General features: G+C 23.4%; 1 protein-coding gene across 8 annotated transcripts in view; it reads right to left on the bottom strand.

The window, feature by feature from the left end:
• Positions 1-18,062, bottom strand: part of LOC145837220 (receptor-type tyrosine-protein phosphatase beta-like) — a 40,964-nt gene extending 22,902 nt beyond the window's left edge. For all 8 annotated transcript variants that reach the window (XM_082945003.1, XM_082945009.1, XM_082945004.1 and 5 more), the window contains exons 1-13: positions 17,939-18,062; positions 17,621-17,645; positions 13,996-14,061; positions 10,699-10,817; positions 10,339-10,504; positions 8,450-8,556; positions 7,368-7,530; positions 5,351-5,445; positions 5,044-5,191; positions 3,495-3,592; positions 2,293-2,458; positions 1,911-2,008; positions 1,066-1,213 (exon numbers count right to left, since the gene is read on the bottom strand). In XM_082945003.1, coding sequence (XP_082801129.1) covers positions 1,066-1,213; positions 1,911-2,008; positions 2,293-2,458; positions 3,495-3,592; positions 5,044-5,191; positions 5,351-5,445; positions 7,368-7,530; positions 8,450-8,556; positions 10,339-10,504; positions 10,699-10,817; positions 13,996-14,061; positions 17,621-17,645; positions 17,939-18,004 — 1,465 coding nt within the window. In that variant the 5' untranslated portion in view covers positions 18,005-18,062. The remainder of the gene's footprint in view (positions 1-1,065; positions 1,214-1,910; positions 2,009-2,292; positions 2,459-3,494; positions 3,593-5,043; positions 5,192-5,350; positions 5,446-7,367; positions 7,531-8,449; positions 8,557-10,338; positions 10,505-10,698; positions 10,818-13,995; positions 14,062-17,620; positions 17,646-17,938) is intronic.
• Positions 18,063-18,428: the final 366 nt, after the last annotated feature.

Here is an 18,428-nt window from a genome sequence, read left to right as displayed (position 1 = left end):
GTCGCTGTAAATTAATTATCGGTCAGTACATTGTAAGCTCAATAACAATTTTTTTGTGTTTTGTTTTCTTAAAGTTTAATTTTTTCACTTTTGATTTTTACATTTGAACTAAATCTGCTTCCTAATTGTATATAACTTTGATTCAATCATCACAAACATTCAATATATAATATACATGTTACATCGAGTTTTTATTGACTTTTATTGCCTTCACCGTTGTTAAGTTTTATTAAATTTTATTAATACACTAACTAATGGTTAATGTTTTATTTTTGTTTAAAATAGATTACATAAAAACTAAACTAATATAATTTGCAATACAAATTAAATAGTTTAAATAACCTCATTTATAATGTGACGTAATTATTAGTTGTAATGAATGTATTTGTTTCATTAGTTAACAACGATAAAATTTGAATCAGTTATCTTTCCCATTAACGTGAGTTGTTTGTTTAAATTATGATTTGTTGTTTTGTTGTGAAATTTAACTTACTTTACTTATTTTAGACTTAATAATCACAAATATTATATAGTTTTATAACAGTCGGATTTAATATTAAGTATTTTACCTATTATTAACTATTATCTGTAGAAAATATTTTATTTTAATGAAAACATGTATACACCTACTTTATTATATGCTTCTATTCTCTCATTACAGTAATTATTTTTTTACAGAACCCAGTTGAAGTGTGTTGATTAGTTAACACACAGAAACATATGTTGGTACAATAAAGGAAGATTACTGTATAATTTGTTTTTATTTATATTCCAGTGAAGTCACTTCACTAGGATCTTTTTTTAACAAACTATTAAACCTATATTTTTTTAAAGTTATATAAACATTTATAAATTAAAATTATAAACTACAATAAAATAATATGTTACACAAATATTTACACATTGTTAAATTAATATATATCAAACTAATCAAAAATTCTTAGTGTATGGGTAATACCCGGCTTAGTTAATTGTTTATTTAATATATATGTTTATATATTGTATTACTTTAAATTTCGTGGGAGAAAAAGCTTCAAGTAAACATAAACATATATAAAAAATTACTTGTGTACGCAGTTTCAGACGCCGGAAGAAGACTTTTTAAACCATTACTTTTTGAATACACAATCACATTGTACTCAGTTCCAGGGTCTAAGTTATTAATAGTTTTAGAGTTGATTGTTGAATCACTTGAATCTCCTCCAACTATTACCTGGTTTAGTAAAAAATAATAAAACCAAACTTATAAATGTTTTTCGGGTAGGTGTCAGAAATGCACAGAACGTCACTTTTGCAAGAACCAACATTATTTTGAAAACGAATTAGCAAACAACGTTTTAAATAAAATAACTTTAAATTATAAAAGTTCTTAATTAGAACACTTGAAGCTTAAAGTGACGCTTCGTGCATAAGTGATCTATTTTCATTTTTTTTTATATACACATTTAATTACTTTTATCAACTAAAAAGTCTAAATTAATCTTAAAAAAGATTAAAATTTTATACAAAAAATGCTAAGCTAATTTGTTAAACGCCTTATACTTTTTAGCATGTTCGATAGTTTCAAAGTTAGTGTCCTAGTTAAGTAAGTGACGGAGTTTGTAGTGTTATTAATGTTCAGTTGAGTATACTTTAGTTAAGTAAGTACAATTTATACTTTCTAGTTAAGTTTTACATAAACAATTGCGAAATAACAAGATTAATTGCAAAGTTTATTTAAAATTCACTAAACTTAGGTATTTACAATTCAAGACTAAAATAATAAATAAACTAAAGAATAAGAAACTCTAAAAACTTATTTTTATATGTAGTCTTTCTAAATAATAATTTATTTCTTTAAGCTTAATTTATTAAACAAAATAGAATATTAATAAAACAATAGTCCAACTAATGGTTCAGAATATACAAACTTCATACTCTTCAACAGTTCCCGAAGGTGAACTCCATGAAACTTCAAATCCAGTTGTATTTTCATTTGAAATTTTAATGGAGGTTACATCGTTAGGAACTATAAGATATAAAAACTTTATTTAGAAATCAATTATAAATATAAATTTACGTAAAAACTATTATAATATATTTTTCATTCTCAAATCATCCTGGTATTACAACAATTTTTTTGTTAACTTTTTGTCCCGATATTGTACTTTGATATAAAGATAAATATAAATTAAAATATAAACAGTTTGTTAGAATTAATATTTAGCATATTGAGAAAAAGTATATAAGACCATTTTTAATATAGCAACAAAATATATAGTTTCTATATATGGATATATAAATTTATACTACCAGTAGGAGCATCTATACGTTCAGTATTTATTTTGTTGCCAACACCAACTGTAGACACATCAACTTTGTAAAGAGTACCAGCTGTCAAACCATTAAAATTAACTTGAGTTTCTGTATTACTAATACTCTTTTCTTCTTTTTGAAGGTTCTCTTCAAATAATTGAACCTAATTGATAAAAAAAAAAACTTAAATTAAGTACATATTCAAAATGAAACTAAATATTTCAATAATTAATAAACAAAAAATAGTCAAAACAAATATTAAAAACAGACCAAATTAGTTGTACAAACAACTGTATTGTTTATTTCAAGTTCTTAACTTATTTTTAATAACTTTTAGGACTAAAAATTCAAAAATTTAAAGTAAACAATTTAAAAAATTAACTGCAAGTTCTAACACCGAAAAAATTGGTTTTAATTATACATTCTTTTATAGGTTTTAATCTTGGGAATGGGTCAAAATTTCACGAAGACAAACTGCACGAGGGGACTAAATTGCACAAAGATACTTTTGCACAAAGACAAACTTGCACGAGGGTACAAAATTGCACGAAGACTATTTTGCACCAATAGTCAATTTTGCACTAGAGTAAAAAAAGCTAAAAGATAGACTAATAAAAAAACAAAAATAAAAAAAAGTTACTGATCGAGAGTAAGAGTTAGGGGTAACAGTGATATAAGAAACAAAAATAAAAAGATAACTAATAAAAACTATTGTAAAACAAAAATTAATAAATTAATTAAATAAAAATATAAAAAAAACTACCACCGAGGGCAAGGTTTTTTTATTTATTAATTATTACACTAAAAGCTCTACTAGTTTACTCAACCTTTAATCTTTCTAAAAAATAGGAAACTATTTTTAAATTGGAATGAGATTTACTAGTTTTAAAATTTTAAAAATAATAAAAAAATGTTTGTCAAGAGTGTTAACTATTTTAAAAAACATAACATTAGTATTTTATAAATTTAAGCTATAGTATAATTTTTCGCACATGTTTACATATAACGTTATAAAAAATTTATTAAAATTTTAACAAAAAACAAACACTACATAGCAACATAAAAGGTTATTTTTTTGTCATACTAAAATAATTAAAAAAATAGTATAGGTCTACTAAATTCAGTTTATTATACTCTAAGATAAAAAAGTTAACTCTTTTAAAATAACTAATCAAGTAGAAAAGATTCGATCGACTAACATTATAACTTTCGTAATTCGTCAATGGAGCAGTCCAACTTATAGAAATTGATGACGTTGAACTACTTTCAGAATTCAAATTTGTTACTTTCTCTGGTACTGAAATTTTTTTTTGTTATTTTTATTATTAGAATAAGTATTACTATTAGACTTTATTTCCAAGGATTATTACAAACAATACAATGATTCACTCTTATAGTAAACAATCTTAGATCATCAGTTGTTTAAACAATTCGTATTCAAATAGAATCTAATTCGTCTTCTTAAACTTACTTAAGTTTAGAACTTTTTTTGTTGAATTTTAAAAAGATTACAAAATTGTTATTATCATTTTCAATATTAACACTAACATTATTTTTAACAAAGCTTTAGTTTAATTAGATAGATTCAAAGTTTTGAATTTTATACATTGTTATTTTTATTGCGTTTTTGTAAGACTCATTTTTTATGATATTAACTAAATATTTTTTAAATAATTCACAATGAAACATGTTTGAAATATACAACTTAGATATAACCTAAAAAATATAACAAAATATTTTAAACTGAAAGTAACCTTATAGTTTAACAAATCAAATTTATTAAAAGCTAAAGTTTATTGAAAGTTATAATTATCACAATGTCTTTAGACGTTATTCATGCAAGTTTCAATTTTAGACGTAAAAAATATGTTTAAGATTTTTAATCACACTAAATTCTTAACAAAAACTTTTAAACTTAAAACTAAAATACTTAGTAGTTTTTATAAAGTTTCCGTCATATACTTATTAAAATATGTATTAGATTAGAGTTTCGAGTATAAAAAATACTAAACTTTTATACAAGCTTTAGTTGTCTAACAGTTAATTGTTGATGCAACATAGAAGCAATAAACAAAGGTAAACATAGAAAGCATGAAAAAAAATCTTTACTTTTAAAAATTTAGACACAATTTACAGAGTCGCTTTTTAAACCTTTACATCTATTTTTTATCTAGAGAAGAATTGGCATTATTCTAAGAAAACTAATTTGCTAATTACTAAAAAGAATAAAAAGATACTATAATAATAAAAAATCACAATATCATGTTGTCATTGATGCTCTACTTACATTATTATTAACTTAAATATTTCTTTAAGTTTTGTATATGATACAATGTTAAATCTATAATGTTGACAAAAAAAAATATCAAAAAAAAAAGTAAAAAACTAAACTGAACGAAAATTATAATTGTTAAAGATTGAAATATGATCGATTTAAGTTTTTTTTTCATTGACATAAATCAAAAAGAAATCTAAAGTATTTTTAAAATTAATAAAAATCTCATGAAAAGAAATTTATGTGTACTATAAAAATTAAAAATATAAGTAAACTTTAAATACCTTTATACAGTCTAAACAAAACTATTAGCATTTTAATATATACTGACACAACAAAAATATTAAAAAAATTAAAAACATTATAGAAATAAATGTATTTCGAACTAATTTATAAAACAATATTTATAACTATTTTAAATATAAAATAATAAATTTTAAAAGTAATAAAACAAAAATAAATATTAAACTAACAGGTATATGCTTTTGTTGGAGGAGATCTACCATTTGAACCTTTTGCTAATACGCTGACTGTATATTCTGTACCTGAAGTAAGTTCAGAAAACTCATAATTGGTATTGTAAACTGTATCTATTGCAGTATCCCCATTGTCTCTGAACAACTATATTCAAAATATGACTTTAAGTTTTGTAATTTTTATAAACTTTGTTTAATTTTGCTAAATATTATGTTTTCACTCGTAATTATCAGAAGCTGCATTTACATTTAAATAAACCTTTAATTACCTGATTTTATTTAAAAATTTTTAGTTATTATTCACCTCATAAGATTGAGCTCCATCAATTTTTTCCCATGAAGCTTTAAAACTGTTGGTGGTTTCATCTGAAATTGTTATGTAGGAAACTGAATCCGTATCTGAAATTTAACACAAAAATGAATTCAGTAATAAAATATAACTATAGTCAATTTTATTGACATTTATAAATGGTTTATTGTAGTAACTATTGAAACTTAATTTGCATATCTTGCTTTAAATTTATAAGAAATGAACAATATACTCATACTCACTTGATAGAGTTATAATATAAAATTAACTTTAACATTTGATATTTACTCAAGGACGAATAATGAATGCGGATCTTTAAGCTACCTCGAGTATTATTGTGTTTTAAATTGATAAAGGCACTCATGCTAAAGTTAAAAAAAATAGTATAACAGATAACTTTATCTACTCTAGTTTATTTTGCTCCGCGCCCACTGCGACGTGTCATCATACATCGCCACAAGTATGAAACATATTACAACATTGTTAAAATCATCCAGGTATAAAAATAATACACATTTTAACTTAGCTTAATTATTAACAACTAAAAAATAAATGGAAGAAAGCATCATTTTAAAACTAAATGAAACATCCATAATCTATAATAAAGTAGCGTTCACCAAGATTCGCTAACTTTTTTCTGGAAAATAAGTAGCAAAGAAATATATATGAAAAACTACGTAATAACTTAAATTAAAACTTTAACTAAAATAGTTCCGACAGTTTAAACTATTTGCAATAAGATCATTGGAAGACTACTAAATCAAGCAAATATAGTAAAACTATCAAAAAACCATTATCAATTCAAAAGACTTTCATTCGAAAATTGTTAAAAAACTAAATTTTAAACAGCACGTATCCCAGGTAAAAACCCTAGAATAAAGCCCCTACTATTTAAACGACATAATGTTTTTTACCCTTGAAATTTATAAAAAAATACTTAATTTTTTTTCAATACTACTGCTTTTATAATTAGTTTAATTTAAAAAATTTAGTATATATTTATCTTTTGCTAGAATAACAAGCTGTAATTTATTTGTAAAATAAATCTATTTTACATGAAAATATGCTTGTAAACTGAAAACATACTTAATGTAAAATTAGTTACATTTATTTTGCAAAGTAAACGAACTATTAGAATTAATAGTATTTTAAATAAAACAATATGCAAGTAAAAATTATATGCAACGCAAAACACTTTGCTAAAATTAGCAATAACTAACAAAAGTGTTAAAAAATTAATATTATACAACAAACTAATATAACTCTATGATCATAAAAAAAGTTACCAAAAAAAAACCAACTGCAAAAGAAACTATTTATTAAGATTATTTAAATTCACAAAAGGTTGATTAAACTCATTAAAGTATATACTTTACTTAACTACAAAAATTGTCTAAGACAAAGTTGTAAGACAAAATCAAATGTGAAGTAACTAAAATATTTTTTAAAATATATTTGTAACCTTTTTAAACTATGTAAAGTAACACATAAACCTTCTTTAATACATAATTAATTAAATACAATAAATCAAATTTTTTATATCAACTATTTTAAGTAATCTTTGCCACGAGCAAAGCTTACTTATAAAAAATACTACAATTATAGTTACATTGACTTTCTTTAAAAACGATATTCAACAAAATATAAATGAAAAAAAATATATAAAAAATTGTTTTTTAAAATTTTGAGACCTCCTCTTAAGTTAATCAACTACATTTACAACTAATTTTTAAGAAACTAAAAGTGCAAAATGCTGTTATACTATAAAATCTACAAATCTTAAAATAAATTCAATTAAATAGTTTAATTTTTAAACATGGAGTAAAATTTTTCATATAATATCTTTTAATTATTAATAAAAAACTGTAAAAATAAATTGTAGTATTTTAATTTCGAAACTTTGGTTTTAAATAAAATTATAGACTTTCTTGCTTTAATTTAAGTTTAGTTGTCACAGTCTTTGTTATAGGCAGTAAACTAATGTATAAGCATCAACAAAAATCAAACTAACAGTTTGTAGTTCCATTTGTTGATACAATGAAACTTAGAACTTCATTACTTACAGTAAAAACTTCCACAGTGTAAATAGTATTACCGAATAAATTACTAAAACTTATATGCGGACTACTTGTGTTTTTCTGCTCAACAAGTCCAGATTCATTATTCAAATTCACCTTTAAACAAAACATACTTAACAATAACTTTAAAAACATATAAATTATAAAAAGTAATTTTAAACCAGTAAAAACTTTCAAAACTGGAAATAAAAATAATAATCTAAAATCATTATACTTTCAATAATTAATAATGTAATATTATACAATATCATGCACTAAAATTTATAGATACGTTTACAAATCAAACAACTAAGAGGTTATTTTTCAAATCTGCAAAATGTTTCTCATTTAAAAAAATAACTATCTACTTTTAAAACTTGATCATGAAAATTCAGATTTTTAAACTTAAGGAAATATTTATTCACTTTTTTACTTTTTTTAATAGTTATCTTAACATTTTTAATATGTAATTATTTAATAAATTAACAAAAAAATTTTAGCAAAATAAAATCTATTTAAAAAGCCTTAATTTCAAAAGAAAAGAAGAAAAAAATTGAACAAAATGACTAAACAAAATAAAAACTACTTAGCTAAAATTTTTATATAAATTACAAAATTTATATACTTAGCTAAAACATATATAGCAGACAAATCCACTTGTTTGAAAAGTAGTAGTATACAGATGATTTATTAGTTACTTCAGTAGTTACCAGTATCACAGCTGAAGAAATTTTAAAATTACAAAACTGTAAAGTAAAGCGACATATATGAAAAATTTACACAAACATTTATAAATAAAATTATTTACAAAAATGTATGCTTAATAACATTGTTATAGCTATAGGAGAAGTAAAAGTACAATTATTATATAAAGTACTTTACCTATTGTAAATATTATGGTGGTATTCAGCGGTGAAACCGGTAACTACTAAATAAAATAATAAATCACATATATAAAACAAAATTAAACTAAACTATTACCAAAGTTCATACTTAATGACAGTAAACCAAATCTAAAAAACTGATTTAGACTAACCTGAAACTTATCGTAATTACTACTCGGTGCATTCCAAGTTACAGTCAAGGATGAACTAGGATGTTCAGCAGTAGGTGCAATATTCAAGTCGGTGACTTTTTCTGGAACTAAATTATACGTACGTTAAAACAACCACAAATCTTAAGCAACGAAATCAAATTAATATTACTTAAAAACATATATCAAAAAATAATAGTTTCTCTAGCTTACTAATTAATCTAAAACATCATACATATTTCTGAAATAAGAAAACAAATCTTAATACTTAGAGTTTAATGGTTAACAATAAAAATGTCAATTGAAAATTAAGTTTATAAAATTAGACCTACATTAAAGAAATAAAAAGTAACGAACTTATATTTTGTATCTTACAAAGAACAATACAATTTAAAACAGCTTTAAAAAAACTATAAATTTCACAGAAAAAATTAATATTGTGGTTTGTAATTGCTTTTTATAAGTTTTTATATATTAGTTTAACGTATCTAAAGCACTTTACGTATAAAATGCTTCTTTTTTGTTTTAATTATTCTAATTTTTAGTTTTAAAAATAAAACAACCAATTCAAATCTTATTCACATCCTAAATCGAAAAAATATGCAAAATCTCTATAGAATCCTACTTAAAAATTTTGTAGGCAGTAAATTCGACAAGCTTTAAACACGAAGTTCAATAAATAGTACCTAAAACTGGAAAAATACCATTATAAAAATAAAACTTTGCATGGTCATATATAGTTTTATATTAAGAATTCATAGCATATGTTTATAAATTGATAAACGGATAACTTTACAACATACCTGACAAGAAATAAAAACTTTTTTTAATTTTTTTTGGTATTCTTTGTATTAGACTTATTACTTAACTTATCTATATAACATAGGAAATATACAATTTTACTTACGGAAAAAATGCTATAATAGTTTGTAGTAATTACAAGTATATAAAACTTATGTGTAACACTAAAATAATTAAAACTTAAAAATAAATAAAAGCATTGAGTCAAAAAAATAAGAAGTATGTTCATGTTACATCATTACATACTTAAGTTTTTTGAAAAGATTGCTGATTATAAGTAAACATTATTAGCATTGTAAAGTATGCAGGTTATTTATAATTTAATAACACTTGTTTTTTTAAACTGTTAGTTAACTTTACTGCAACTAATTAAAGTAATTATTTTTTAAAGCAATTAATAATTAACTAATTTAGATCTATAAAGATGCACTTAAAAAAACTTAGAAAGTTGTTTAAAATTAAAAAATTATCAATTTATTTTCTAATTATATGTAACTTAAGAGAAGACTTTCTAAAAATTATCGAACTTTCATAGTTAAGAATGATGCTCAACCAACTTCTGAATAATATCATTAAAATGAAAGGCTTAGCTAACGGGCAATATCAACCCATAGCTAAACCATTATTTTTGAACTGCTGCTTTAAAAGTTTTACATGAGAATAAACTGCATAAAATTGTCAAAAGACACATTAATGTCTTGATAAAACACTTTAAATTTTTTAATAAAGGATTTGTAATGATTTTCAGATAAATATCAAATTGATTGGTCATTAAATACTTTTTGTAAAGTTTAGCTGTTAAATGATTTAAAATTATAGTGTAGATACCCTGAAAAAATACAAAAAAGTAGTTAAATAAATAAATTGAGACAAAAGCATAAAAATAGTTTATAAGTGTATTATGGTGTTTTAGAATCATAAAGCTTTATAAACTTTTATCATAGTAAATAAAAATAACTTTAGGAACTGAAAAAAAAATACTTTTTGAGAAAAACAGAAAAAATTTCCGGGTTTTTATTCAAGGTAAAAATTTAAATTGTAATAAACCCTTAATTAGAACAATCTATTTCCATTTGAAAAAAAAAACTTACAAGTAAAACCAACACCAGAAGCACCCTTTTCGGAATAGCTGCTGTCCTTATAAATATCAACTGTATACTTACTACCAGGATTAAGACCTTGGCACCGACAATATCCTCCGTTTATGTTTAATAAACATGTTTTTTCTTTATTGCTTGTTTCGATAAAACATTCAACCTAATTTAAATTAGCTCAATATTTATTTGTCAAATTTTGCTTCAAATATAAATTTAAGAGTACTAAATAACAAAAATTTTTGTACAGATGAGAATAAGTGTATGCAAAAACTTTACTTCTCGTTTCTAATTAGATGTATATGAATAAATTTTACAAACTATTGTAAAAATTCAATAACAAATAAACAAACTTACTAATCTTTGACACTGTTTGAAATTCAGATTAGCTTCATGAAATGTAATACTAAGATCAGTTGTTTCTAAACCATCTGTTGGAGTCGCAGCTAATTCTGTTATATTTCCAAGAGTATCACCTAAGGTTATTATAATAATGTAGTCCTAAAATTTCAAATTTATTTAAGTTTTAGATTATAGTCTTAATTAAAAAAATATATGTTTAAACTATTCTTGAAAAGTACATTAATGTTTTAAAATTGGAGTGAATTTGTAAATATTATTTGAAGAAATAAAAAAATTAAAATAATTTAGTGTTTTAAGTATACCTTTTACCTAATACTGCCTTCCTTTAGAAATTCTAAGTATTTGAAACTATATACAATTGTATTACTTTGGTGTTTTTTGATGGTTTAATTAAAACAAAACGACTAACAATATAGTTTTTAACAATTTCTAATAAAAATATAACCTCTTGCTTTAACAAATTATGACTCAAAGCTAGCTAATATTCAATAAGATTTATATGAGACGATAATATGAAGAATTATTGTTTAGTTTACTTACTTATATACAATGAAATACCTTAAAATAAGCTAAAAATTTCCTTATTTCTGGTTTTAAGCAAAACACAAAAATATTCATTTAAAGGGAATTGAAAATTTGCATACTAAAAAGAATCCTAACTAATAGAATCCTAAGTCTAATTTGATAAAAATAAAACAAGAATCCTAAATTGAATAGCTATGAGAAAGCATACATATTTTTTTGATTAGATAAAACTATATGCTGAAACTTTCCTGGCAAATTAGGAGTGCTCATCAGAAGCAGCAAAAACATTCATGTTCACAGCATTTTGCTTAACATCAACATGTGAGAGGACATTTAAATTTTATTCTCAATTGTTTTTAATACTGATTATTTTACTTCTAAGTCTAACAAGCTCATTAAAATCCTTTAATCTATGTAAGAAAAGTAGCACAATAATTTCTGTTAGAACTATTGAATCAGGAACTTGCTCTTTTCCTACTTTTTTTATAATTGATTCACCTAGAGTAGCACCATCAAAATGGTCACAAACATATTTCAGAGAACTAGATAATTTATGACCGGATACAAATTAATACTTCCATAGCTACTATTTGCCTTTGAATCAACACTAGTTTGTGGAACCTTACAAGTTTATTGTTTCTCCAAGTGATTCTCTGTTAAGCATCATTTCTGACTATAAATTGATGGTGTAATATCACCTTTATTAGCACTATTCCTACTTAATCCAATTTTAGATAAGCACAATTCTGATCATGCAGTAGAAATTTATTACCAACATATAGTGAACACTATTTTCTGACTCTGGTAGAGCGTTTCTGCATACTTTATAAATTTAGTACAAAACTTCTCTTCTTTAAGCTTTTATGCTCCTCCAATATTGGTCAACTTGCAGGATTGGAAAACTTGTTTAGTTTATGAAAAATAAAAAACAATCTCTAAAGTTGACCAATACCATATATGACCTTGGCAGAGAAAGTTCAAAATTGCTTTAGGGTGTATTCAAACAGTAGGTAATATATATGTAAAATCCCAAGTCGTATAGAAGCCTGAGGTTGCACAAGACATTAATATTGGTCAGCAACACTTGAATTTTGTAAGGTACCCTAATCCTAGTGATAAAATATCAAAGGTATGATTACCCAATGCAAACAAACATAAGAAGCTCTGTTTCGTTTGAAAAAAATAAAAAATTTGACCTATCTACAGGGTTCCCGCTAAAATTTAAAAAAAAATATAGAGAAATCAATAAAATATAGCAAATTTATAGGGAAACTTAAAAGATGAAAAACACTGAATTTTAAATAATACTAACATATTTTTTAGGTACATAAAGCAAAACATGTCATTATGCGTTAATAAGCACAGTCTTAATAAGAAATTTACGAAAGTTCAATGGTTTTTGAGCTCTAATTAAACTTAAATAAGCAAACTTTGGATAAATTGTATTTAATTTAAAAACAAAAATTATCCGCTATGTGGGGCCACAGTTTTTTTACTGAGATTGCAAAGATTTTTATACAGTGAAATTTTTTTTTACTTATTTATTAACCACGCGGTGTTGTTGTTTTAGTTTTTTTATTTTAATCACCGAGCAAAAAAATAACAATTTCTAGGGATTTTCACATATTTTTTAATTTTTTCTAGGGATTTATAGGGATTTTTCAGAAGATTACAAATTTATAGGGATTCATAGGGAATTATAGGGAAGTGGGAGCCCTGTATCTAATATGCTGTTGCTCACTACCAAAAAGTTGTTACTAGCAAACTAAAAAAAACTCCTCAAAAATGGTTGCACGAAGATCAAATACTTGTGGAAGACGAGGAAGAAAATTGGTAAACACTTTAATAAAATCTTAAATTCCATTTAACAACTACACCAGTATATGACAAAAAATATGAATAAAAACTTAAACTAAAAAAAGCAAAAATTGAATGGTTTTACATAAATTAATTTAAAGAAATAAAACATTGAAAACTGAATTAACACCGTATCCATTTATGTTTTAACAAAAAAATGGCATGCACTTTTCAAAAAATAATTAAACACATTCTCACAGAAAAAACTTAAACTACTATTAGTAAGCTTGAGTTATCATAATAATCTGAATTAGCCAAGTTTTTAATATAGCCAAATATTTACTAAAAGTCTAAACTAACATGAGTGTGGGGCAACCCTGCTATTTATACTTTTTAGCAGAGATTTATTTACAATTACAAAAATATCTCTTTCTAAAGATGTATTTACAGTTCATGCATAAATAAAAACTATACAACTAATAAATTATAAATTATAAAAGCTTTCAAATACTATAGAAAATTATAAATAAACATTATATAAATGAAATATAACTTTACAAATACTTTCTACAAATTTAACTTAAACCATACTTGAATATAACTTTGTTTAAAATAAGAATATAGAAAATATATAATCTGTTCAAAATATAGTTCAAAATAGTGAAACAAGTTCACTGGAATATAAATAAAAACAAATTATACAGTAATGTTCCTTTATTGTACCAACATATGTTTCTGTGTGTTAACAAATCAACACACTTCAAATGGGTTTTTAATGGAAAAAACTTATATAATAAAGTTAAACTAAATGTAAACATAAAAAACATAAAAAGTATTTAAACTTTTTTGATTGAAGTTAATATTTCTAGAATATTAAAAAAATTATTATGTGCTGGTACAATTTATTACAATTAATGCTATTAAAAAAGCAGATAGGAAGGAACTTTAAAAACAACATTTTTAACTTACATGTTGCACGATTAACTAAAGTATAACTTCCATTTGAACTTTCTAGTGTAGTAACTTCAGTAGTAACTGTAAAATAATTTTGATTCATTAATTTATGAAAAATAATTTAAAAGACCTGATAACATCAAAATCTTACGTATATGAATTTAATTATGCAGTTAAGGGGAAAGGGGAGGAAGGTAAATATCTTATTTTTTTCCAAGTTAGTCTTATTTTTACATGAAGAAATAAGCTACTATTTTTTCACTGTTTCTAAATTAAATGTAATATTTGATATACAAGCAATTAAAGTTAGAATTTAAATAGAGAATTCATAATACTTTTACTAAAGATACAAAACAAAAATCACAAACAGACTAGTTCACTAAAAATTAATTTTCTACCAATTTTGAACAATTGTATTTAAACTACCTCAGCCTAATACTTAATATGTAATGAACAAGTTTTAGATATGGAAGTTTTACATTTTAGATAAAAATTAAACTTTATTTAATTGTATCAATAAAATTAGTTTTTTAATTTCTTTTTACAAGTTATTTAAAATCTTGCTAGCAATATTTCTAAAAAATCAAGGTATATTGTATAAAAAACAGTTGGAAAAAAAACATTCCTAATATTTTTTTTGATTAAAAAAAACATTAGAATGATAGTACAAAAATAACATTAACCTATACATGAAAACTTAAATTATAAAGTATAATACTTTTTACAGAATTAAAAACATTTATTTACTTTTGAGATATATTTAGTTGTATAAAATATAAGGAGGAATAATTTAAATTGTCAAATTTCTCAGAATTTTGAAAAATTTACTTAAAATCTGTTTTCGTTTTAATTTTTTGATTAAATAACCTCAAAATTTCAGGAAATGATAGAAAAACTCATATCACAACAACTTTTAAAAAATCAAAATTTTATGACCAAATAGTATAAACTAGTAATAGTTACTTTTTTTAAGAAAAACAAATTACTCACAATCTAAAATATTATACAATAAGATTGTTTATTTTTAAGTTAAGATTAAATTGAGGAAGTTATATAAGAATTGTTTAAAAGCTGTAGAAGACTAGAGAATTTCAATGAACTAGTCTATTTTTGTTTTCACCTTGGTCTTTCTATTAAAAGCAACTTTGTAATCGCGTATCCCAAAAGTTAATTTTACAAAACGGCAAAAAGCAAATACTAACTAAGTTTCAAAACTTTAAATAAAATCAGCATGCAAAAATGTTCCTAATCCTTCCTAATGTTATTTTAAGCACTAACAATTAGTTCAAATATTAGTAAATTAAAAATATATTAATAAATAATCAACCAAAAACTAATAACTAAAGTAAATAAAATTAACTTATTCTGTACAACTAAAAAGTATTGATATGGTATTTCTAATTAGCACTTTACATTTCAACAAAACTTTAGAGTATAAATTTCTTTAAACATTTTATTCTTAAATTAATAATTTAAGTGAAGGGCATAGGGAATGTCCGACATTTTTTTAACAAAAATTAACATTGGCTCTTATATAAAAGCTTGAAGTATAAACTAAAAGCTAGTTTTTAAAAATTTAATTAGTTTTTGAGAAATAGGAGTTTTTGTAAAAAGTTTCTGATACATATGTATTGAGTGCAAAATTTTCTGGGCCAATGTTCTCAAAAATTTTAAATTTCAAAAATCTACCTCCTACTTCATTTTTCAAGCTAAAGACCTCAAATTTTCACCCATATTTCTTTTATAGTTTTAAAATCTTATACTGTTACAATATTCAAAATATTAAACAATAAAGTATGTAGATAAAAAAAACGTAAAAAGGTGGTTATATTCCAATAAAACTTTTATTTTTTGTAATTAAAAAAAAATCCTGCATGAAAACAGTTTGAATATTAGTAATAGATTTATCGTGAAAATTTGAAAAAGATTAGTTAAAAATTGAAAGATATATATTTTAGTGAAACAGCCTTTATTTTTGCTTTTTTGGTTTGCACCTTCAACGAGGTACCTATTGAGATCGCCGACTTTGATTGCTTATATCTCAAAAGTTACTTAGAATTTTGTTAAACGGTAAAAAGTATCTGATAGCTCAGATTTAAACTTAACAAAATAAGAGCAACTTGTAAAAATCAAGGTAGACCGCTTTATGACCTTAATGAACTTAAGTTATAAGTATTGCAGGGTGGCCATATGTTATTGACAAGTTTTCTCCAGGTTTTTGATTTTTTTTTCAGGTTTTCAAAATTACTTCTAGATTTTTGATATTACATCTTTTGTGACCATTTTTAGTTGTAAATTAATCTTTATTTTTATTAATATACAATAGACACTCAGTGAAAAATCCAGATATATTTAACACTACTTTCATCAGGGAATACAAAGCAATAAATAAAAGATTAATTTAAGTTACATAAAACAGTAATCATCATAAACAAATACTAATTCATACAAAGTCAATTACAAAAAACTAATCAAAATACTAGTTATTAGAGCTGGACTAATACAAACATACAAAAAAAACAATATGAACATTAATTTAATAAAGCAACAATATAGTCAAATCCCTTTTGCCTAGAAAGGGTAGGTTTTCTATTTAAAATACAAATAGCTTACTTTTTGACTAAGTCAAAAATATTACAATAACTATTAATTATCATCAATCTCTTGAAAATATTATATTCAGCACAACTCTGATTGTTCACCAAATGTTTTGCAATAGCAGATCTTTTTATTGCTTTTATAATTTTATTAGACTTCTTTTCTTTTTCATTTTTAGATTAATTCAAAAACTTATCAAGGGAAGCCGGTATGTGTTCTTTGACTCTTTTCTTCAGCTGTCTAGTTGTAAGACTGATATAGCTATTAATAAAATTGGAATTTGTATATATCCATGCTTTTATCAAATCTGGTCTTTGCCTTCAGGTGTCAACATAGTACTTGAGGTTAAAATTACTCTTGGTTTTGCAGCCGAAAAAGTAGAACTTATTAGTCGCTTAATCTTCTTCTTTGAATAAACAGATTTTTTATTTATGTATGGAATTTTAAAGGTGATTTCAAATTTTTCTGGTCCAATTTCCTTACATTTTTTTAAACCATTTAGGTGTGATCTAATAGTTCTATTTATTAAATCAGTAGGATATCCATTCCTATACAACAAGGCCTTAATGTAATTAATTTCTTCTTCAAAGAACTCAGGTAAATAGATTAAATGTGCACAATGACACAGTGTCCTGGTTAGATTGACTTTTTGTTTCAGACCACATGTGACTAAAAATTCAGATAATTGTTCCCAGTAAAAGTTTCCTTTCTGAAAATAGTAATCACAAGTTCAGTATTTTGTATATTCACCAGAATATCAACCTAGGATAAATCATTATCATATTCTTTTCAATTGTAAACTTTATTGTAATTAACATTATTAATTTAGTACAAATTCCAGGTTTTCTAGAATTTTCTCAAAATTTCCCAAATTTTAGGTTTTTTAAGGTTTTTTTTGCCTAAAGTGTCAAGATATAGATTTTCCATATTTCAGAGTTTTTTGCCACCCTGATATTGTAACATAAGATGAACTATTGCACTAAATAAATGTTACATATTCAAATATATTAGTTATTAAGTATAAGTTATGTTTCAAAGTTACCTTCAGTAGATTGCTGTGATTGGACCTAAAATTTTATATTATAATTAGTTTTTGTTAAAAATAGCTGTTTAAAAGAATAAATTTTTAGTTATAAGAAACATTATGCAAATTTTTAATAATACGTTCTTACTCTTGTCTAAATTTTATTATATTTTTTATTATATCAAGTAAAAAACTGTATTTGAAGTAGTTGTTTTAATAAAACATTTTAAAATTCCTAAATATAAGCTTTATTATTTAATAATGACTAATACATTAAAATTTTAGGATAAAAAATAAAATAATAGTAGTCTACTTTAAAACAAATTCAAAACTCACACAAACAAAGTTCCAACTGCAAGTCAATAATAACAAGGAATATAAACTCAATATTAATGTATTCATAACCAAGCTCTTGGCTTGTATTATCCTTCAAAAAATTAGAGAAAGAACTGATGTTGTTAACCTGTATGAAACTGCAAATTTAAAAAATGTTTTTTATTGAGTATTAACTTTTATTTAAAAAGACACTTATTGCAAGAATATTACTAAGATGAATGGTAAGCTGGTAGTTTGTTATATATTTAGAGAAGAATCCAAAATAATTTATGCTAAATTTGATAAAGAAGTTTTAACAGAAAAACAACTAAAAATCTCAATTCTTAAAACAAAACATTTTGAAAGAGATCTTTCATTTATTATAGCATTCTCAATTCTACAGAAAAAATACTTCTAGAGTAATAAAATGAATTTCTATTTTAGATCTATAGTCCTTGTTAACTTAAGAAATAATTTTATGTGATAAACAACATAAGTTTTTAGAAGCTAA

This window comes from Thalia democratica, chromosome 5 (genome assembly GCF_965202585.1).
Source record: "Thalia democratica chromosome 5, ktThaDemo2.hap1.1, whole genome shotgun sequence".
NCBI lineage: Eukaryota > Metazoa > Chordata > Thaliacea > Salpida > Salpidae > Thalia > Thalia democratica.
Note: the sequence above shows the minus strand (reverse complement) of the source record. Positions and strands in the feature narration are given on the sequence as shown.